The following is a 22,232-nucleotide window of genomic DNA, read 5'->3' on the forward strand; positions in this document are numbered from 1 at the left end:
AGGAAGGCTGATTCCTGAAACCCCAGCTGGGGGGCTGTTGCAGCCTCTGCCCAGGGGACCCACCCTAAACAAGGCCTGGAAAGGGCAGGCTTGGAGTCCAGACTCAATTTTGTGCCGGCTGGCAAGCGCCTTACTTTCCAGGCCTCAGGAACCTCATCTGTAAAATGGGGGTGACGGAAACAAACCAAACACCTTGAAGGCAGCCAGAGTTCTCCGAGAGCTCCTGGGCTGCCCTCTGGCCGCCATTCTGCAAAGGTGGGGCCATTTCTGCAGCAGTGGAGGCCTTGCAAACCTCCGATTCCCCCGCTGGGCTGGTCGGCTTCTTGGAGGGCTTCCTGGAGGAGGGGGCAGCAGAGCCGGGGCCCGTAAGGAGAAATGCAGGGTCGCAGAGGGTGAGGCCGGGTAGCCCTGGCGTCACCCGGGCAGGCGACGCCAGGCCCGAGGCGGTGGGCGTGGAGGGCGAAGGGCGGAGGGCGTCCCAGAAGGGCGACTCCTATCGGGACTCGGAGGCCGAGGCAGCTCGGCTGCAGGTCACGTGGGCGCCGGCTGGCCAGGTGGGGACAGTGACGCAGGCTGCGCAGCCAGGTACCTGGGGCGCGCCCCGCCGGCCCCTCCCGCCCGGCACTCGGAGCAGGAGCCGCCTGGCGCGCGCCCTGCCCACCTGGCCGCCCACCTGGTGGGGCCGGAGCGCTGCCGCCTCCTGCAGGGCCGCACAGGAAGTGGGGGGGCGGGGACAGGGAGGGACCGGGCGGCCGGGACAGAGCTCGGGGCCTGCAGAGCCTGGAGGTGGCCCGGCCCCCGTCGCCGCCGAGCTCGTAGCTCCGTCCTCCGCCCCACGGCGCAGGTAAGCCTGGGGACAGGTGACGGGGGAACAGGTGAGCCTGGGAGACAGGTGGGCCTGGGAAGGGACGGGTGAGCGAGGTGGTGGGGATGAGCCTTGGGGAGGGGGCTGGCAAGGGCCGAGGGCGCACTTCCTCCCCTTCGCTTTTCCCGCAAGCCCTGCCCCGGGGGCCGCGTCACTCTGCGGCTGCCTGCCTCCGCAGTGGCTGCCCAGCGGGGGTTGTGGGAGGGGACAGAGCCTGGCTGGACCTAGAGCCTCTGACCTCTGACCCCCCCCACCCCGCTCCCCTGGGCTTCGGGTGTCCCAGCTCCCTGCTCCTCCCTCCTTTGAGCCCTAGGGGACACTCCCTCGCCCTGGACGGGACTCGCAGCCAGAGCTCCCACTGGGGCATCAGGGCTGAGATTACCCTAGAGAGCCCCAGGACCTTTGAAAAGGCGGGGTGGGGTGCGCACGGAAACGACCCTCCCAGCAACTCCGGAGAATCTGCCGCCCAAACCTGCTTTGGCACCAGGAGTAGCAGCCCCAAGAATGAGGACCCCCTCCCCACATCAAACTGGAACAAACTCTCCCCCACTCTGGTAGGCAGACTGGGCGGCAGGGAGGGGTCCTGGTGTGCATCCCATCCCGCTAAGAAGGAGCGGGAAGGGAGGAGGGCGGGGCTCGGCTCCCAAAGCTGTGGGTCCCGCTTACTGCCAGGACACCTGGCTTAGCTACCCACCCTCCGTTTCTGCATCCGGGAAGCAAGGATCTTTTTGAGATTTGTGTGGACCTCAGCCCAGCAGCGGGCACGCGGGCGGGGGGGCGGCCGGGAGCTCTGCATCTGACCTGGAGGGTGAACAGTCTGCACCTCCTGGTGGCGGCTCAGTGGGTGCTTGTCAGGCCAACCAGTCTCCCCCTGCACCCCTGCTGCCTAGTGCTTAAGGGCGGGGGACCCCAGGTCCAAAACCCCGGCTCTGTGTAACCTGTTACTTAAGCCTCTGGGCCTCGGTTTCCTGCTCCGTGAAATGGGAGCAGTTAGAGGTGCTGACTCAGCTGCCGCTGGATCCTCTTCTGGTTACCGCCCTGCCGATGCCCATGGGCCGCAGAAGCCAGCATCACATCACGGGCACTGCCCAGGGCTTTCCCAAGCTCTCCTGGCAGGGGGGAGTGAGCTGGCGGAGGCCCCTCCCCCTCCTACCTGGGCACCTGCAGGGGAGGAATCTGTGCAGGGCAGGGGCATCTCTGTTCCACAAGGGCTCTGGTTCCCAGGGGCTCGGGACAGGGGGGTGTCTCTCACCCTACACGGGAGACGCTCTTCACCTACACGAGAGGAAACCAGGTGCAGTGAGGTGGCGTGACGTGGCTTGCCGGTGGGGCCCCTGAGATGCCAGTCTGTGCGTGACCCGATGGGCACGGCCACTCCCCGCGGCTGGGTCCTGGAATTCTAGTTTCAGTTTCTGAATGGATCTCAGCTGCCCCTCTCTTTCGCCTGTGGCCGTTGTCGCTCTCGGGCGACCGGCCGCCTGTACCAGCATCTTTATTTCCAGTGAGAGTCGCCACTCACCCAGCTGGCCCACTGGGTCAGTGATCTGGGTCAGGACAGCGCCTGGCTCCTTGCCCAGCTCTCCGCTGACCGGCAGCCTGACCTCAGCAGGTCACATTCCCTCTGCTCCTGGTTTCCTCACCTAGCAGAGCAGGGAAATGCCTGCCGTCCAGAAGATCCCTGAGGGGCTAGACACACGAGGAGAGAAGGTGTTTAGAGGACACCCGTGGGTCACCTGCCCAGGCTACCTGGCGGAGTCAGGGCTCTGATTTCTTATCCGGAGCTCCTCTGGGGAAACACTGTGTGTGCCAGCCAAGCCTGGCACGGGGACTGGGTTTATGGGGCGGCTGGATTCAGAGCCGGGAGTGGGAGCCACGGGTGGGCCTGTCTGGGTGGGCACTGCGGGCTGAGCCTGCCGGTGCCCGGAGGCATCACAGGAAGGAGACAGCAGGAGGCTTTTGCTCGGGGTGGGAGGAGCACGAGGCCTGCCACTGCCCCTCCCACTGCCAGGCTGTGTCTGGGACTGAGGACGGCCAGGCGGGTCTTCCCAACCTCTGGGGAGGCAGGTGAATCTCCAGTTAGCTGAACCGAGGTTTCTCTACCTCAGCACTGCAGACATTTGTTCCGGATGATTCCTTGTCGTGGGTGGTCCTGGGCCCTGTAGGGTATCGAGCAGTGTCCCTGGGCTCTGCCCACAAGAGGCTGGTAGCTCAGCCCCAGCTGTGACCACCAAGAATGTCTCCGGACTTGGCAAAGTGTCCCCCGGGGGGCCAAGCTGCTCTGGTTGAGAGCCCCCAGCTGCCCCTGGCCACCCTGCAGACAGAAGTGTTTGCTACGTGCTGCATGGTTTACGAAGCCAAATCCTGCCCCACATTCCATGTGACTCCAGGTCTGGAACCTGGCCGGGCAGAATTACCCGAACACAAGGCCATCATCGTGGGTCAAGTTTGTCTGAGCAAAGATGGGGTCGTGTGCACGGTGCCAGGGAGGCCGAGCCCCACCAGGCAGGGTCCCGTCAGCTGGACCTAGAGGGACAGACGTCCCACGGATGGAGGTGTTGTGGTGACGTCACCCAAGGGGTGGCAGGTCCCATACTCGGTGCGGTTTGGGTCCTGGTGGCCGTGAGAGCTGCTGCGACCAGAGCCCCAGGCCCAGGCCAGGAGGGCTGTGCTCTTCAGTGCAGCAGGAGGGACGGGGTCCTGGGAAGCCCATCTGTCAGGAAAAACGAGGGCTCCAGGGGTGCTGGGCTGCAAGGGGCCCTCTGGGCCAGGCCAGCGTGAAATGCAGAGCCAGGGCAGGGCCAAGTGCAACGTGGGACCAGACAGGCTGTGTCGGGTCACCTGAGGTTGCCAGAGACCTCCCCCACCTCCACCTGTGGACTGCCAGCCCCCGCTCCTCCCACCCAAGCCCCGCCTGTCCTTTACCCACCCCTGCACATGTGCTGGGGACACCGGGAAGGGCTGCTTAGTGGCAAAGGGAGAAGCTGTGGTCCCCAGGGCTCAGCCGTAAGGGGCCCTCCCCAGCCCACCCTGAGCAGAAACAGCAGGACGTCACCCAGGAGGGGGCACAGATGGGTCTAGAAGCTCCTGTGGAGCTGCCCTGGTGGATTCGGCACACCTGAAGCAAAGTACCAAGTGGGCTATAGTTCCCCACGTGGAACACCCAGGCCTCTTCAGGAAGACACGGTTCCAGGGAGAGCAGAGCCAGGCAGGTGCCCACAATATCAGCGTTCACACATCAGTTTGCGAATTGAGCCCAACTGTTTGTGGGGACGTAAACAGGAAATCATCCCTGCTCCTGAAGGACGCACAGGCTCGTCAGGGAGACAGGGACATACGGACAGCACGCGGCCCTCGCTGCCGTGGGCATCGGTGGGGGAGCTTCCCAGGGCTGCCTTTGCTGGGGAGCAGACCTGCCTCTGTGGCTCGAGTGGTCACTGCCGGGTGTCTGGTCTCTCTCTCTCGGTGGCATTGCTGCCCACAGAACATGGCCGCCATTGCGACTGTGCTCTCGGCCCTCCCCTGCACTGGCTGCAGGACACCAGGCAAGGGCCAGCATCCGGGGGTGATGCTGAAAGGGATGCTCTTAGGGCCAGTTGGCTGGAGGAGAAGCCTCCAGACATGGACCCTGTGGGGAGTCCCAAAGAGCCTGCCAGGCAGAAGCATGTGCTCACGTATGTGCGCTCACGTGTGTGCGCTCACAGGGCACACGGGTCTCCCACCAGAACATGCCTGTCTCCTAAATGGGAGCCGACAGCTGACTGGGACATTGAAAGAGGATGTGGCATCCGCGAAACAAGAACAGACTGCTCTGCATAAAGAGAGAGAGAGAGCTCTTTGTGGGACCAGGAAAACAACGATCGTGTGGTGGAAAGGGGGGAGTCTCCCACAAAGGGGAACAAGAGATGAAGGGGAAGGAGAGAAGAGGTCGGAAATGGGGGGTTCTCACTAAAGGCTGTTCCAGAAAGAGACCAGAGCGAACGGAGGTGGGATAATTTATCAAAGAAATAGCACTGGAAAACGTGCGGACCTAAAACAGGTGGGAAGGACGCACAAGCCTGTGGCTCAGGGAGTGAACGTGGATCCGCCGCCGTGCCTGTCCCCATAGGTGGTAAAGCGGAGCAGGGGGAAAGAGAGCCTCCTGTCGTGACCAAGGAGGTGAAGTCAGACCGGCGTCGATGTCTCGTTGGCAGTGAAAGCAGGAAGGCAAGGGAAGAAGGCTTCTCCATTCTGGAAGAAAATAATCTCCAGTGGAACTCTAAAGGCATAAAGAAGACACTTTCAGAGGTCTCCCTCCCGTGACGCTGCCTTGGGAAGGTGCCAGGGGCTGGGCCCCAGCTCAGTGGTGGGGGGAGGAAGGAAAGGGAGGGCCAGGATGCCAGGTGGGGGTCAGGGGGCCGAGCTCCTGCCCTGAGAGCCGGGAAGGGAGGGCCTGGGGAGAGAGGACTGATGCTTGGACCCTGTGGAGCGCACGATCCAGATGCCCAAGGCAGGGACGCTGGAATGCACCGGGGTGGGGGGGGGGGGGGAGTAACTGGAAGAAAGCCAGCCAGTAAACAAGAGAGAATTATTAAGGCGGCCAGGCTAACACAAACACCCACAGGGCATGGCCGAGCCGGGGGCGGAGCCTCGTTCACACAGCCAGGGGAGGGTGAGTGATGCTCAGGCTAGGAGGTCTCAAAATAGCAAGTGGGGCTTGTTTAGAAATTGGGGGAACGCTGAAAAGCCAGGAGTGGTGGTTTGTGGGGGACGGGGTGGCGCGGAGGAGGGGACGCCTATCTTGGATGATAAGGTCTCTCCTCTCGGTGCTGTTTGACCTTTGAACCTATGCCCAGGTAGCTCTGTGATCAGCTAAGCAGCGGGAGGAAGAAGACAGGGGTCCTGCGACAGCTGCAACCCCAGGAGTCGGCTCCAGCCGGGCCCGGGTCCTGGAGCTCATGCAAGAGCAGGGCAGTGGCCCACGCCCCTGGCACAGTGCCCCTCCCCTTCAGGCCTGGGTCCCGGGCTGGTGGCGCCCCAGGCCTGTGGGTGCGGCTGCCTTGTTTGGAACCGAGATCACACCCAGCAAGGGCTGGCCTGACAGGCTCCGTCTGGCACCTTCTGGCTCCGGAAGAGCCTTTGCCCTCTCCTGGGAGAGGACGTGTGCCACTGGCTGGGTCTGGGGCCTGGGCTCAGAGGAGGGGACTCAGGTCTGGGGCCTGAGACGGGGAGGAGGGAGAGGAAGGAGGAAGAATAAGGGGATGGGGCGGGCAGGGGTCACGGGCACCACAGTCTCCGTGTTATACAATGTAAACCACCCCCGTGGGAAATACACGGTGGCTAGATAAAAGGATTCAGGAGCTGGACGTCTCCTGGATGCCCACTGGGGTGCATTTGCTTGGCCTACATAGATGGAAACCTGTAAGAAACCCATTTCTCGGCCAGGCCTGGGTACGGTGCAGCCAAGTTAACACAGGGAGGGTGACCCAGGAAGGTGCAGACCCACCCACGGCTGCCAGTGCCGGGGGAGGCCTGGGGACTCAGAATGCCCCAGGAATGCGTGGGCCATCCTCCTGCTGTGGGCGTGGCCAGGGCTCCAGCGGCAGCCCCTCCCTGCAGCCCGGGAGGCTGAGCTGCTCACACCTTCCTGGGATGCTTTTAGCCGGAGAATCTGGGAGCTGGGGCAGCAGAGCAGGGCGGAGGGCCAGGCCTCTGGGGGCCCCTGAGTGGCTCCCACTGTGCCGTGATTTAGGCCACCCCATGTGGCCAGACCTTCCCAGCCTCCTGTCAGAGGGATTCCTGGGCTGAAGCTCAGAACCTCCAGGGGGAAGCACCAGGACCCAAGGTGTGTGTGTGAGGTGTGCTCGGGCTGGAACCTGCCGGGTGGGTCCAGGGACAGACAGTGGGTCCCTGGTGGCGCCCACCATCCCAGGCCTGGCCCCCTCCGGCTGCGTGCACCCAGGTGGGAGAGAGCAGGGCGTGCCCTCCCCCCACCACAGAGCTGCTGGATGAACTCCTGGGTCAGCGGTCCTCCCGAGGTCCGCAGGGGAAGTGGCACGCCGTGGTGTAGCTCTGAGCTGAGGTTCCCTCCCAGCGGGACCACCTGGGCGGGTGACTTAGAATCTTAGTTCTCCATCTGAAAAAGGCTTCCACCCTTACCCGGCTCTTGTAATTTTAACGTTCAGACGATCTGCATTTATAAGAAGCGTATGAGTGGTGGCTATTCTCGTTCTTATTAAAAGTAAATGGGAAAGAATGAAAGGAGTGAGTTCTCTCCATGTTATGTTCGAGTCGTATGAGGTTCTAAACCTTCAGCCGCTCCCCTTGAGGCTCACAGATAACCTTCTACTCGGCACCGGTGACACCATAGCCCCTCGGCGGCCAGGTCCCTGTTTAAACACTACGTGTATGAGCTCCCCACCTTTCCCAGCATCCTCAGGAAGCTGGGTACTTATTATTGTACCCATTTTACATATTTTTAAAGTGAGGCTTCTGGCTGCGAAGCCAGCCTTTGAGCACCGCATCCTTTCAGCCATACCTCGGGCTCCGGCTACAGCAGGGCTGCCCTCACCTCTGTCCTTTCCCCCAGGTCACCGCGGCCACTCAGCATGTCCCAGCAGCACTCGGACAGCTCCTTGGAGGAGAAGCTCCTGGAATACCGCTTCCACTCAGAGCTGCATCTCGACACCGAGGGAAACCCAGCGTCCGGGCTCCCGATGGTCCGGGGCTCCCTGCAAAGCAGGAGCAATGCCGCCTTCCAGCCCGATGCCCCGGTGCCCCCGTCGCCGTCCCCTGAGCCCCAGGAGCTCAGGACCATTGTCCTGAGCACGCAGAGCCCGGCAGCCCTCAAGATGGGCACTCAGCAGCTGATCCCCCGGAGCCTGGCTGTGTCCAGCAAGGCTAAGACCCCGGCCCGCCATCAGAGCTTTGGGGCGGCCACGCTCAGCAAAGAGGCTGCCCGGCGGGACCCCCGGCTCCTCCCGGCCCCCAGCTTCTCCCTGGATGACATGGACACGGGTCCTGGGGGGCTGCTGAGACGAAATCTGAGGAACCAATCCTACCGGGCGGCCATGAAGGGGCTGGGGACCCCCGGCGGCGAGGGCGGCCCCGTCCAGCTCAGCCCCAAGATCCCGGCTCTGGCCGAGGAGCCCAGCCAGCCTCCTGCTCGGTCCACGGCCAAAAATAAGGTAGGGGGCTCATCTACCTGGGCAACGGGGCGGGGGCCATGCCTCAAGGGGACTCGGGAGCTTGTGGGCGGGGAAGGGGCCCGAACACACCTTCACGCCATCATGCAGCCACGCACCTTTTGCAGGCTCCTGGGAGGGTTTATTCCAGTGAAGCTCTACAGCCAGGCCGTGAGCAGTGTGTGAATGTCCCCATTTTATAGATGAGGCAGCTGAGGCTCAGGAAGACCGAAGGTGTTAGCCAGGACCCCGGCTCTCAGCCACAGCGGGGAGCGGAGCCCGGGGAGGAGCCAGCCCTTCTCTCCAAGTCGCTCTGAGCACGGAGGGGGAGCCAGCCCATCTGAAGGGCAGATTTCAGTCATGGCTTTGCAGCATGGACTGGCCTGGGGTCTGTCTGCCCGAGGGGCGCCCGTCGGGGACTCAGGAGGGCTTGTGGCAGCTCAGAAGTCGGATGCTGCCCTGCACGCTCTCCCTCCCTGCCCTGCCTGACCACCGGCTCAGGGCTCTCTGTGCCCACAGGCACCGTCCCGGTGGCCTCCTCCACCACGGGCTTCTGCCCAGACCATGAGCCCTGGCCCTGATCTGGGGAGAAGCCCAGACCACCTGTCAGAATGCTGGTGACCCAGCGTGCAGAGGGGCAGGGCAGGGAGGACCGCTGTCCTTGGGCTAGAGACACCCCTGGCCTGCGAGGCAGGGCACAGCCCCTGCCGTGCACGCCAGAGAGCCTGGACCCCGACACCTCCACGCCCACCCAGGGCCAGGCCTGCAGGGTCCATTGTTCATTCATGCTTGATTCATGTAGCCAGCCAGCGTTTCCCGAGGCCTCACGCACCCAGTGAGCAGAGGCCCCAGGAGAGCTCCCAGGGGTTAAAGTAGAGGCGTGGACACAGGATGGGAGCCAGGTGGAGGACGGGCTGCGGAGACAGCGGGTGCCCGGGCCTGGAGGTGGAAGGGGTGGGGGCACTGGGGGGTGCCGGGCGGGCAGCAGGGAGAGCCGGGTGCGCCTGGGAGCACCACACGTTCCAGACCAGCACGGGGAGTTTCAGGCTCCAACTTATTTCGAGAAACCAGCTCCCGCTTTCCTGGAACCCGTGCACCTGTGGGTCAGGGGAAATGGTGTCCCAGCCAAGGAAGCGGGCTCTTAGTGGCAACTGGAAGGACCAGGGTATGGGGCCCTGAGAGCCCTGCCCGCCCCCCAATTCACCCCTGCAGCCCCACCAGCAGCTGCTGGGCCCCCGGGCCTGTGCTGGAGCTGGACGCCAACCTGCCAGGCTCTGCTCTTCCTGCCACCCCAGGTCCCGGACTCATGGGGCCCCCGTGCGGCCCTGGCTCCCACCCCAGTGTCCCTTCTAGGCCATCTCCCAGCCACACCTGTGCTGCCTCGGCTTCCCCCCAGGCCCACCTTCCTGACCATCTCCTCTCGGCAGCCCTCCTGGGCCTGCCCAGCCCTTGGTCACCTGCCCTGCCTGCTCTGAGCCCCATCCCACCCCGTCCTACCTGCCCTGGCCTCTGCCTGGTGGCCCCGCCTCCTCGTGGAGCCGACATTTATTAAGCGCCTTCTGCATGCCCAGCGTGGCGTCACGTGTGGAGGGTCTGGTCTCTGGGCCCAGGTGCAGGGACTGCTGCCCGCCGCCCCTCCTCCCCGCTGACTGCCGTGTCTCTGGGTCTCTCTGCACAGAAGACGCTGGGGCGGAAACGTGCACACAAGGGCTCCTTCAAGGACGGTGAGTGTGGCCAAGGGGCGCCGTCGGGCGACACTGCGGCCGGGCTGGGCCCTGGGGAGGCTGGTCTCACTCGGGCATCCTGGGGGAGACGGAGAACTACGTGCTGGATGGGTTCCCTCTGGGGACTGGAGGGCCTGGTGGCCCGTCTGACCCTGCAGCTCTGATGGGCCTAGAAAGTTCCCTTGGACTCCGTGCTCTCGCGGGGGCAGCGGGCAGACAGAGCCTCCACACTCTCCCTCAGCAGATGTCTGTCAAGCACTCTGTGTGCGCCAGGGCCCTGCCCGTGGGACCAAGGCCAGGCAGAGGGCCCTGGGCCTGGGGTGCAGAGACACAGGCCACAGGGACCAGTGTTAAAGGCTCAGGGGCCGTGGGTGACATCTGGGCTGTGGCAGGGCCCGGAAGCAGTGCCTTCAGCCTGCCGAGGGGTGGATGCCAGCAGTACCCTATTGGAGTTGGCGGGTAGGTGCCCGCCCAGCCTGGATGCAGCAGCCAGTGGGTGTAAGGTGGCCCCAGCCAGAAAGGGCCCCCTCCCTTGCCAGCCCCAACCTCTGTGGACAGCCACAGGCCCGGGCATGGGGAGGCCTCAGGATCGGGGCCTCGTCCCCCAGGACAGCAGCAGTGATGCCCCAGGTCTCGGAGCAGGGCGGGAGGGGCTGCCTCAGAGCCGTCCCGAGCCACGCACCCCGCCCGGCGGGGGCTGCTGAGCGCGTGGCCACTGCAGAGCCGGAGAGCGGGAAACCTCACCTCGGGCTGGGGGGCTCTCAGGAGGGCGGCCTCCAGCGCCCTTGGCCGACCTGGGGACAGCCGCTGCCCAGTCCCCCCTCCCCAAGGCCGTGCAGTTTGGGCCCGTGCCACTCTCTGATGTGTTGGCTCAGCCCTGGTCTGAAGGTGCCACTGTTCTGCACGGGGATGCCACCCCTGCCCTAGGCTCAGCCAGCTCAGCCACGGGAGCCAGCCGGCCCGAGGGGAGCCTGCTCTGGGGGGCCCTGTACCACCTGACGCTCTCAGGGCCTCCACGGGGAGGACTCAGCGTGTGGGTTCCCGGGGGGCCAGGACCGCTCAGAGCCCCCATGCAGGTGACACACACCCCCTCTCCCCAGATCCCCGGTTCTACCAGGAGATCCGGGAGCGAGGCCTGAACACCATCCACGAGTCCGACGATGACTTACTCGATGAATCCTCCAGCCCTGAGGAAACCCAAAAGGTGGATGCCCGCATCGTGGTCAAGAGCTACCGGCCCCCCCCAGGTCACCTGGAGCCAGCTCCCAGAGGTGGGGCCGGGGGTGGCGGGGAGGGGCCCTTCTCCCGACCCGTGGGTGGTCCTCCCGGTGAGGGGAGCGGCCTCCTGGAAACGCCCTGTCTGTGCCCAGCTGGCAGGGAGATCTTCCTGGTTGTCTCAGAGCTGTCCTGCCCTGCGGGGCCCCATGGGGGTGGTCGCTGCGGTGGGGAGAGGGGTTAGGGGCATGTCATCTGTGTGTATGTGACGGTCGTCCCACGGGTGAGCCCCTCACCCTCCCCGAGCTCCCTGCTCAGGCTGACCTGTAGGGACATGGGGGCACAGGGGACCTCCTCCCAGGGCGCTGTGCCCAGAAAGTGCCAGGAGGGTCCAAGTGAGGAGGTCAGAGGGGAGGGGAGAGGCCTGGCCGGAGCTGCGCGCCACTGCCAGGCGCCCCCTTGCCTTCCACGTCCTGAAAATGGGGCTGGTCCCTGCCCTGCAGGGCTGTGGATGTCTCAGTGGAGAGCGTGGCTGGGACAGAGGCGCCGGTGCTCCAAGCAGGTACCCAGGGAGGCAAGCTCTCGCTACCCCAGGAGGGCGCAGCTTGGCCGTGGCGCAGACAGACTCCTGACCCCGTCCCCTGGGAGCCGAGGGACGGAGCTGCAGTGCGGGCTGTGGGCGCGGTGGGCAGCAGGGAGGGGCATCTGGCTGTCCCTTCTGTCTGCGGTACAACAGGCCTCCTCATTTGCATCCCGTGGGGCAGGAGAGGGGCCGAGGCACCGTGACCGCCCAGCGAGATCCAGGACACTGCATGCCATGGGGCCGCCGGCCAGGGAGGCCCAAGACGGGGCGGGGGTTAGGGCAGTAGGGGCAGGCACACGAAAAGTTCCGGAAGTGCACGTGTGTTCCCACCCGCCAGGTGCCAGCTGTGTGCCTGGAGGTGCATGTGCGCGACCTCCCGGGTCAGGGGTGGGATTCCGGGACAGTTTATCCTAGAAACGCTGCCGGAGGTTCTGCTCCCGTCACCTGAGCTCAGGTGTCTCGGCCAAGCCTCTGGGTCCGAGGACGCGTAGGATTTACCTTCCCAGCTCAGGCGCTGCTGGCAGCCTCCGCCCAGCCCACTGGGGAAGGGAGCACGAATCAGGTGGCCCTGGTCCTGCAGAGGGTCGCCCCCGGCAGGCTCTGCAGGCACTCGGCGGGCATACTGTGGCCGAGTGAGCCACGCTCCAGCTGGGGCAGCTGGGGGCCAGGGGGCCTGAGGGGTGGAGAGCGGGGCAGTGCGCCATGCTGGAACAGTGTCACCCCTACCTCCGGGCAGGGTGCTCGCTCACCTGGCCCAGGTGTGCCTGAGTCGTGGCCCTGTGCTCAGCACGCCCCTCAGCTTTCCCGGGTGCTTCTGAGTCTCTCCACCACCTCCCAGCCCCCGGCGGCTCTGTGGGACAGAGCCCCCGTCCCACCCCTGGAGAGGCCTTTCCCTCCGGACTCCCAGGCCCTTCCTCGGCTGCCCCAGGGCCCTTCTGAGGGGGGAGGCGTCCTTGGAGAAGAGAGACCTGAGTGAGGGGACCGAGCAGGGACAGGCCAGCTCGGCGGTCCCAGGTGTCCCACGAGGTGCAGCCTGCCCGGCCAGCCCGGCGTCTCTGGCTCCGTGCCGGCTCTGGCCCGGTGGCAGGATGAGCTTCCTGTGACTCGAGCCCGTGCCGTCCTCAGGTGGTGGAGTCGGGCATCCTGGACAAGCTGCCCGCCGAGGAGCACGAGAGGCAGGAGGTGAGGGGTGGGCTGGGGGCGTGGCCCTGCTTCTGACACGCCGGTGGGGGGCGCAGGGACCACAGCCCTGGCGATGTCGCCCACTGGCCCATTGGCTGCCTCCCGGTACCCAGCAATGGCTGATGCCCTGGCTGGGGTGGGGGCTGGGGGGGCTACCGTTACCCATTTTCCGGGCGAGGGTGGGAGCCCTTGCCAGCGCCACAGCTCATCAGTGGCTGAGCCAGAGTGCAAGCCCGGGACTCGGGCTCACGTCCCCACGGCCGCGCTGACGGCCCCAGCCTGCGTCCTGTCCAGGGGGCCCGAGTCCCGACCTGCCCCCTGCCCCCCAATCATACCCCTGCGGCCTGAGCACTGGTCACCCGCGCACCCTGGGCCAGGCCCCGTGTGTGGCAGGGCAGCTCCAGGCAGGGCCTGGCGGGCACAGCTGCCCCAACGTCCGCTCTGCTCTCGCCCCAGGCCATCTTCGAGATCCTCACATCCGAGTTCTCGTACCAGCACAGCCTCGGCATCCTGGTGGCCGAGTTCCTGCAGTCCCGGGAGCTGCGGGCGACCATGACCCAGACAGAGCACCACCACCTCTTCTCCAACATCACGGACGTGCTGAGCGCCAGCCAGAGGTCGGGCCCGGGCCCAGCCCGTCGGCCCAGCCCCCGATGGCGCAGGCTCTCGAGGGCGGGGAGGCTGGGGCTCTGGGTGACCCCGGTCTGCAAGTGCGGATGGACGGCCTGGAACAGCCCTGGGGGGCAGGGAGCGCGAGAACCTCACGGGGCCCGCGGCCACCAAGAGCTGGCCCTGGGGACGTGCAAGCGCAGAGGGCCAGTGACGAGGCGTGAGGTGCCCGCGGGACGGAGCAGGCTGGAGGCGGCCTTGAGTTGCAGCCCCGGGTCGTGTTCCGCGCCGAGGTGTTTGGTGCCTGGCCCAGGGCTCTGGTTGCAGGGCCAGAAGGTGGAGGAGGGGCCGGGTGTGTAGCTGCAGGCCTGCCAGGGCCTCTGTGTGTGTGTGTGTGTTTACTCCCATGGAGGGCGAGGTCCGGGTAGCACCTGTGTGGGTCCAGCCCCTCACTGCCCTGCACCCTAGGCGACCCCATAACACCCTGTGGCGTCGCCCGGAGCCTCAGCGTCCCCTCCCTAACCTGAGGGGGGTGGGTCCCATTCCTGCCCCCTTGCAGACTGGGGTGAGGCCTATGGGAGACGATCAGGTGTCAGACCCCAATCACCTGCAAGGAGCAGAACCCCTGCCCCTGCCTTGCACCGGTCAGAGGCAGCCGGGGCTCCAGGCGGCTCCCAGCAATTCTGACCCAAGTCCCAGGGAATCCAGTCAAAGTGGCAATTTTTTGTCCTACCGTCTGCTCCCCACAATGCTGGCTAGAGTCTGCGAGACTCTAGCAGGAAGTGGCCTTGGATTTGGCCATGGGTATGTGCCCAGTTATTTCAGGTTTAAGGAGCTGATCTGTCCTGGGGTTTTCCCGGGGTGGGGGGGGGCCCTAGCAGCTGACCCACCCAGCACCTGGTGTGGGTGCATCTGGGAGCCTTGCTCTGTGCGTGTGCGCGTGTGTGCGTGTGTGCGCTCACACGCGCAGGGCCACGGACAGACCAGCAGCCCTTGGGCCTCACCGTCGCTCCCACAGGTTCTTCGAGGACCTGGAGAAGCGGCACAGGGCGCAGGTGTGCGTGGAGGACGTCAGTGACATCCTGGAGGAGCACGCCGAGCGGCACTTCCACCCCTACGTCTCCTACTGCTCCAACGAGGTCTACCAGCAGCGCGCCCTGCAGCAGCTGACGTGAGCCAGCCCGGGGCCCGGGACGGGGCCGGCAGGGCGTGGGTGGGTGGCCTCGGGAGGCTCCGGGCCCCTTGCCGCGGGGCACGTTGCTGCTCGCAGCCCAGCTTCTGCAGCTTCCACCCGATTTCTCCTGATGGACTGGACTGGCCTCGCCTCCCGCCGCGGCTGAGAACCCCTTTCCCTGTTGCAGGAGCAGCAGCGCTGCCTTCCGAGAGGCCCTGAGGGAGATCGAGCAACGGCCCGCGTGCGGGGGTCTGCCCATGATCTCCTTCCTGATCCTGCCCATGCAGAGGGTGACCCGGCTGCCCCTCCTGACGGACGTGAGTGCACAGGGCGGTGGCCCGGGGTCCATCTGCAGGCAGAGAGAGCATTGCTTCCTCCTGCCCTTTTCCCCCCGCTCCGTCTGTCACGTATGGTTATGAGGACAATTACAGGACGGCTTTAACGGCCACAGTGACCGTGGCCGCTGTCAGCAGCACCGCCCGCGGAACTCCCTCTGCCGGGAGCTGCTCCGGCACTTGCTGGATTTTGTCCATCTGCTTGACGGTTACGGGCTTCATTCGTGTCCTGAGTCTGATCCGGTGTCGCCCAGACCCCTGCCGAGCATCAGTCAGGGTTGTTGCTTCCCCCTACCCTCGGCCAGTTGTCCTGGGCGTGGGCCCGGGGTGACCCAGGCACCGTCACCGTCCCCGTTTTGTGGACAGAGGGGCTCCGAGGGGCTTCCTGGAGTGGCTTGTGCTCTGAGATGCCAGCTCATGGGGCAGCGGGCCTTGTGGGGTGAAAGGTACACGTACACACACGTGCACACAAGAGCCCGCACGTGGCAGGAGCCCAGCTGAGCTCTGAGAGGCAGCACGGGGCCCGTGCAGAGCGGGTCAGCATCCCAGGCAGACAGGATATCAGACCCTCCGGGCCCTCGGGGAAGTGGAGAAATAGAGGCTTCAGGGGCCTCCCAGGCTGGAGCACCACAGCCAAGAACTGAAGGGGTGGGGCCTGGGTGCCCCCCGGGGTCTGGCATTGGTAGGGGAGCCCCTGCCCCAGGCAGGCCCCTGAGCCGGGGTGCAGAAGGCCGCGTGTGGCTTCTCACGTCTGGTCTCTTCCTGCAGACACTCTGCCTCAAGACTCAGGGCCACCCCGAGAGATACAAGGCCGCCAGCCGTGCACTCAAGGCCATCAGCAAGGTGAGGGGTCCAGGGTAGGGGAGGCGGCGCCCAGCCCCAGCCCAGCCCCGAGCCCTGTCCCCACGCCCACCCGTCGGCAGAGACCCTGAAGGCGGGGCAGAGAGGGTCTCCAGACGGTCCCTCGCAAGCTCCTCACGGTGCCGGTGGGGAAACTGAGGCTCAGAGAGAGGGCCGCTCACACAGTCGCTGAGCCCGGGGCGGGGCAAGGACCAGGACAGCCGTGAGGGCCGCTGTCGCGGGGGGCCAGGCTAGGCTGGACGGGGCGGGCGTGGGGTCTGGCGCCAGGCTGTGGGCCAGCCCTCAGCACTTGTTCTCGCGTGCGCGCCCCGTAGCTGGTGAAGCAGTGCAACGAGGGGGCCCACCGGATGGAGCGCATGGAGCAGATGTACACGCTGCACACACAACTGGACTTCAGTAGGGTCAAGGTAGGCGGGCCCCACCGGCCCCTGACCTGTCCCCAGGCCCGGCTCTGTGCGGTCAGGGGTCACCGCCCCCCAGTGTGCAGGCTGGAGAGAGGCCTCTGGGGGTGACCCCCTGCCCCCCCGCCGGTGAAGCCCAGGGCTGGGCCTCCGCCTCGACCTCTCCAGGCCTCTTCCCACCTGAGAGCGTGCTCCTTGGCCTCAGGTCTCAGCTCCACCGCCCCCTTGCCTGCGGTGGGTCTGCAGCGGCAGAGGGCAGACCCCGGGGCCGGTGACAGGGAGCCAGTGGCAGGCCCGGTGACAGGGCTCAGCCTGGGCCCGGGCTCCTCGTCAGCTGTGCTGGGAGCGGGGGCTGGACGACCTCAGGGCCAGCTCAGGCTTCCTGCTGGGGCCAGGATGGGTCTGTTGGTCCCGGGGTCGGGGGTCTAGGCAGCCTACAGCTCCACCCAAGCAAGCAGAGCTCAGACCTCTGCCCACACGGCTCCCCACCATCCCACAGACCAGCCCATCCTTGTGCCGTCCAGGGGCTGTCCCAGCAGCAGCTCGGGCCGTCCGGCGAAGTGGGAGCTGCTCTCTGGAATTGGGGCCTGGAGGCAGCCTCCGCCCCGCCCCACTGCCCTGGCTCTCCCCTCCCCCCACGGCCTGGCTGCAGCAGAGCCCCGTGGGCGTGCGGGTGGGCAGGAGACTCGGGGACCCAGGGTCCCCGGGGCAGCTCTGTGGGCCCGGCCCCAGCTTATCATCAGTCAGGCTGAGCCGCTGACCTCTAGCCCCCAGAGGCGGCCCAGCAGGCCGGAGCCGATGGGAACCAGTGCCGTGGGTGGGGCCGGAGGGCCGAGCAGGGAGGGCACAGAGGCTCCGACGAGGGCCGCAGGCTCCTTGGGGTGAGTCAGGGTGGCTTCACAGAGGAGGCGTTTGGGTGATGACGGCCACGGACCCACTGAGCCCACACCCTTGGCCGGGGTCTTGAGCCTCTCCTCGGCCGGGCAACAGATGTCACGTTTGGGGTGAAATACGCCCCCGACCAGAGCAAAGACCCAACCCTGGGCCTGGCTGACCCCTGAGCGGGCCTCTCACCCCTCTACCCCCACATCTCGAAACTGGAGGGCATGAAGGCAGGAGAGCAGCTGGGCCAGGTGGGGGTGCAGGGGCTCAGAGCCCCAGGAGGGGTGAGGTGTCCGGTGGGGCGTGTCAGGGGGGCAGAGGCTGGTGGGCAGGGCCTCCTGGCTCCGTCCCCACCAAGCCTGCCCTGCCTGCCCCTCCCCTTCCGGCTTGACAGGCCAGCGCGCCAGCCTTGCTGGCGGAAGGCTGTCTGAGCACCGGCCATGGCGACATGGGACCCATGTGGCGGAGGCAGGGGTGTCTGCCTCAGCCGGGCCTGTTCTCTGGGCCGCGGAAGGGGAGGGAGCTCCGTTTGCAGCAAAGGCCCCTGGATGCCAGAGGTGGCCCCGCAGATCAGGGGTTCCTCACAGCCTGCGTAGAAGCAGCCGATCCGAGCCCCCTGCTTGGTGTGAGGTGGGCCAGGAGGCTTCCCCAGAGCAGCCTTCGTCCCCTGGTTTGAGGGGAGCCCTCGGTAGGTGCCCTGTGGGCCCCTGGGCCTGGCTGGAAGCAGGGCAGGCCTGTCCTAGGTTGCTGCGCAAGGTCTGGGCCTGGGCCAGGCACAGAGCAGCCGCCCCCTGAGCTCCTGTCCGCGGCCTGAACAGCCCTTTGTCTGAGGCCCGGACAGTCACACTCCCTTCCTCGGTGCAGCCCAGGGAGGCCTGGTCACCCCGTTCCCAGAGGCAGGGCTCAGTCCCCATGGCTGCACATCCCTGCCACCCCGCCCGGGACTCACCCCTGTCCCCGCTCTGCCCCCAGTCCCTCCCACTGATCTCTGCTTCCCGCTGGCTGCTGAAGCGCGGGGAGCTCTTCATGGTGGAAGAAACCGGGCTTTTCAGAAAACTCTCTAGCCGACCGACATGCTACCTGTTCCTGTTCAACGACGTCCTCGTGGTCACCAAGAAGAAGAGGTGGGCCCCGCCCGTGGTCGCCAGGCTGCATGGCCTCGCGACGGGGAGCAGGCAGCAGCCGTGGCCTTGGAGCCGGGGAGGTGGGCTGGGGCCAGCTCTCGAGAGCATCCTTCCGGCTGGCTGGCCCTCGGGCTGCGCACAGACCTCTGCAGCATCTGGCCGACCGCCTGTCTCCCTACAGTGAGGACAGCTTCGTGGTCCAGGACTACGCCCAGCTGGACCACATCCAGGTCCAGAAGATGGAGCCCTCGGAGGCCTCTCTGCCAGGGGGCGGCAACCGCAGCTCCTTTGTACCACACGCCTTCCAGCTGACCCTGCTGCACAACAGTGAGGGCCGCCAGGAGAAGATCCTGCTATCCTCCGACTCAGCGTAAGATGGGAGGGCTCGGCGGGGGCGATCCTGAGAGCTCCGTGGGGACGGGATGCCTGATCCAGAGTTCCGGGACGGCCTAGTCCTCAAGCAGTTCACACTCCCGGGAGGGGGACACACCAGCTGCAAAGTGCGCAGCTGAACTGTCCTGTGTGTCCAAGGGGAGAGGACTAAGGAGAAACGAGGCAGGGGAGGGAGCACTGGGTGGGGGCCCTGGGGAGGGGCCTGCGGCAGAGGCACGGCAGTGCCGAGACCGTGAGGCAGGAGGCCCCTGCCAGGAGGACAGTGGGCCTGGAGCACAGGGTGGGGGCCACGCAGGGCAGTGAGGGCAGACGGTGGGGGGACCAGCGCACAGAAAGGTGCTGGCCAGGTCTCCACGCTTCCTCCAGCACGGCCCCCTTTCCAGATGGGAAGCTGAGGCTGAGCGCTGCTAACAGCAAACTGACGGGGCAGGGCACTTGGGGTCCGGCGCCAGGAAGCAGGGCAGCCTGGGCCCTGTGGGTGCAGCCACTGCCCGACTCCATGTCCCTGGCCAGATGTGACTCGGGGTCAGCCTGCCTGGGGGAGGCCTGCCTGCCGCTCCTTCCGGAGCCTGTGACTTCCTGCGCCTCGGCCCCCAGCGCAATGGGTCAGGGAGACCAGAGGGGCCACCCACTTATACCTCCAGCTCCCGGCTGGCTCACCAAAGTGTGCCCGGGCAGCGTAATCCTTCATCCCACTGCCTTCCCACCTTGAAGGCTGTGGGGGGCTCGGACACCCCGACCCTCCCACCGTGCCACACTGGGTGGGGAGCGTGAAGCGAAGGTCGTCAGCTGGTAGGATCGGCCTCGGGCCTCGCTCACGTGCGCTCTGCCCCCAGGAGTGACCGCGCGCGGTGGATCACAGCACTCACGCGCTGGGAGAGGCAGCAGCAAGACCCCACTAACAAAGGAGGTAAGCGCCTGCCCCCCCGCCCGAACGCAGCAGGGCTCACAACCCCTTCCCGGCCCTGGGCTGGGGGGTGGGCCTGAAGGGGAGAGGTGCTGTCCAGCCCTCTGTCCACCCCACAGCCTGCCCCCAGGGTGACCTGCCAGGTAAGGGGCCCCAGCCCCAGGTACGTGTGTGTCCATCTGCACACACAGGCCCAGCGCTGTCTCAGGGCCTCATCCTCCCTGCTGCTCAGTAGCTGGGGAAACTGAGGCCAAGGAGCTGGAGTGGGCTGGCCCGGAGAGCTGTCACCCGGCTCGGGCCCTGCCTGGCCCCTTAGAAGCTGGGTGTACCCTCTGCTGGTGCTGGGCATTTGGGCCCTGAAAGTGGGAGCAGCAGGTCCTGCAGCCTCTGGAGGGGTCCCAGCTTTAGCCGGAGGGAAGCTGCCACGTGACCGTGTGCTGGGACACCTGGGGGCCCCTGGGCCCCACCGAGACCAAGCCACAGGGGGTGTGTTGGGACTGGAGCCCACCACCTCCCTGGAATAGTCCTGCTTCTGAGGCCTGCCCTCTCTGCTAGACCTGCTCCAGGTGGAGATCACCAAGGCTTACTTGGCCAAGCAGGCGGATGAGATCACACTGCAGCAGGCAGATGTGGTCCTGGTCCTGGAGCAAGAGGACGGTGAGCACAGGGGATGGGCCTGGGGGATGCACGTGGAGCAGGTGGGAGGGGCCAGGCAGGCTAGTGTTGCGTGAGAGCCTGGGGGCCCCAGCAAGGGTCCAGAGCACACTGGCATGGGCAGCTGCCCTGAGTGCCCCCACCCCGGAAGTGGGCATGTACTCACAGTGGGCCTGATTCCAGGGCCCCCTTCAGTACCCTCCCTCAAGGACGTCTCAAATGTCCCCGAGTTGCAGGATCAGAAGTGGGTTCTTGGTCACTCTGTATCCTAAGCGGGAGGGTGGCCCCTGCAAGTACCTGCACAGGACGGACCAAGCTGGTTGGAGTGAGCTCAGCCCCTAAGCCCAGTGTTGGGGCCGAGCACCTGATGGAAGACCAGGTGCCCACGTGACCTTGGGCAAGACGGGGAGGGGGGTCTGCTCCAAGGGATGCCTGGCCCTGGCGTCTTCTGGAACAGCAGCTCCGAGGGGGAGCCGACACAGGGGCCCCTGCCTGGTGCCCAGGAGCCTGCTCTCACCTGCCCCGGGTCTGGGTCCAGGATGGTTCTATGGCGAGAGGCTGCGGGATGGAGAGACGGGCTGGTTCCCTGAGGACTTAGCCCGGAGCATCACCAGCCGCGTGGCCGTGGAGGGCAACATGCGCAGGATGGAGCGGCTGCGGGTGGAGACGGACGTGTAGCCGGATCTGCCGGCACCTCGCCAGGCCAGACTGCGGCCGTGCAGCTTCGGTCCACGCTCCAGCAAGTGGAGTCCATCCCCAGGGAGTGCAGTGGGCTTGCTCCCAGGGCCCGAAAGCTCCCTGGCCTCCCAAGGCCCCGTGGGCTGCAGCGCAGGCTCCGGACGTTTCCAAGGAGGAAGGCCATACGCCCTCAGGAGGGGCATCCTCCTGGCAAGCTCAGGAGCCCAGCCAGGCCTGCTTGCTGGCCACGCCGTCCCCCAGCTCCTGGCTGCCCCGCCCAGCTCCCTGTGCACCCACAGGGCAGTTATGCCATGGGCGAGCGATCGAGGCGGATGGCCCTGAGAAGAGCATGGGTGACCTGGAGGGCTCGCCCTCCTGCACCCCTCCTGCCCCAGCCTTGAGTACCCAGGGCTGCCCCATGTTCCCAGAGGAGGGCCAGCTGCCGGCAGGTGACCCTGCAGAGCCAGCACTGGAATTGTGACTTTGAGACATTAAAGTACTTCTTTAGCACCTGGATTTGCACATTTGTGAGCCCCAGTGAAGGCCATACCAGTCCCTGAGAAATTCCCAACGTGCTGTGGGCGGGACTGGTTCCCCCACTCTGTGTGGTCACCTGTGCTGGGCCCCCATTCATGGTCACCCTGTGTTAGTCCTTGGGCCTGCCTCATCTGTCCACCTGGAACGTCATGGGCAAGCCCATCCCCATGAAGCCCCTTGAGGCTGAGCCTGGCCGGTGGGGCTGGGGGACTCGGGGACATGGCAGAGGCTGTGGGAACCCCTCTGCGGTGTCCTCTCATCCCTCACCTCCCAGCTGGTCTGCTCCCCGAGGATCCCCTGGGACACGCAGGTGGGGAGAGGCAGGCTGGCCTGGTCTCTGAGCCGCTAGGGAAGAAGGGTCTTGCTTCCCAGGAGAGGGTGATGGCCACCTGGGTGGCAGGGCGCTGCTGGGCCAGGTGCGAGGAGGACGGGTCTGCTCCCCCAGGAAGCCCCCTGCTAGCCCTCCCAATTCCCACACCCATGCCCGTTGCCCTTCTCGCTCAGGCAGTGCTGTCCTTGGGGTGGGGCTCCCAGCGTTCTCCTGACAATCTGCTGGGGCCCTGTCTTCCTTTGAAAGCTGGGGTGTGGATCCCCACCCGCTGACCAGAATTGGGTGACTCGGGGAGCCCAGCCCTCTGTCCCTTCCATCCCTGGGGCTGGCTGCAAGAGGAAGTGGAAGAGTGCGCCGGGCCAGGGGGAGGAGACTGGGTGGGGGTGGAGCTTATCTCAGCCCCGCCCACTGAACCAGGTGGTGGAGGGGTTCGGCACCAGAAGGGAGGGGCAGCTCCTCCCTTTAACGTCCAAGGTGACCTCCATGGCCTGGGGCAGCTGGAAGGAACACCCTGGGCGTGTGCTCTGCAGGGTGAGGGGATGGCGCGGGGCCAGGCTCCGTGAAAGAGGCCTGATCTGAGGGGTGGGGTCACCGGAGAGCAGGCCCAGCTCCTCCTA

The 22,232-nt window shown here is 66.0% G+C and overlaps 1 protein-coding gene across 1 annotated transcript; it reads left to right on the plus strand.

Annotated features, from left to right (window-relative positions):
- The first annotated feature begins 1,184 nt into the window (after window positions 1-1,184).
- ARHGEF16 (Rho guanine nucleotide exchange factor 16) lies at window positions 1,185-21,261 on the plus strand. Its single transcript, XM_032606455.1, is given in 16 exon segments — window positions 1,185-1,419; window positions 7,431-8,028; window positions 9,704-9,749; window positions 10,850-10,986; window positions 10,988-11,020; window positions 12,673-12,729; window positions 13,186-13,346; window positions 14,357-14,509; window positions 14,700-14,829; window positions 15,616-15,690; window positions 16,023-16,115; window positions 17,964-18,115; window positions 18,297-18,485; window positions 19,345-19,418; window positions 19,971-20,072; window positions 20,608-21,261. Coding segments are annotated over 16 exon segments (2,190 nt in total). The 5' UTR covers window positions 1,185-1,369; the 3' UTR covers window positions 20,748-21,261.
- The last annotated feature ends 971 nt before the right edge of the window (window positions 21,262-22,232 follow it).

This window comes from Phocoena sinus, chromosome 1 (genome assembly GCF_008692025.1).
Source record: "Phocoena sinus isolate mPhoSin1 chromosome 1, mPhoSin1.pri, whole genome shotgun sequence".
NCBI classification, from domain to species: Eukaryota; Metazoa; Chordata; class Mammalia; order Artiodactyla; family Phocoenidae; genus Phocoena; species Phocoena sinus.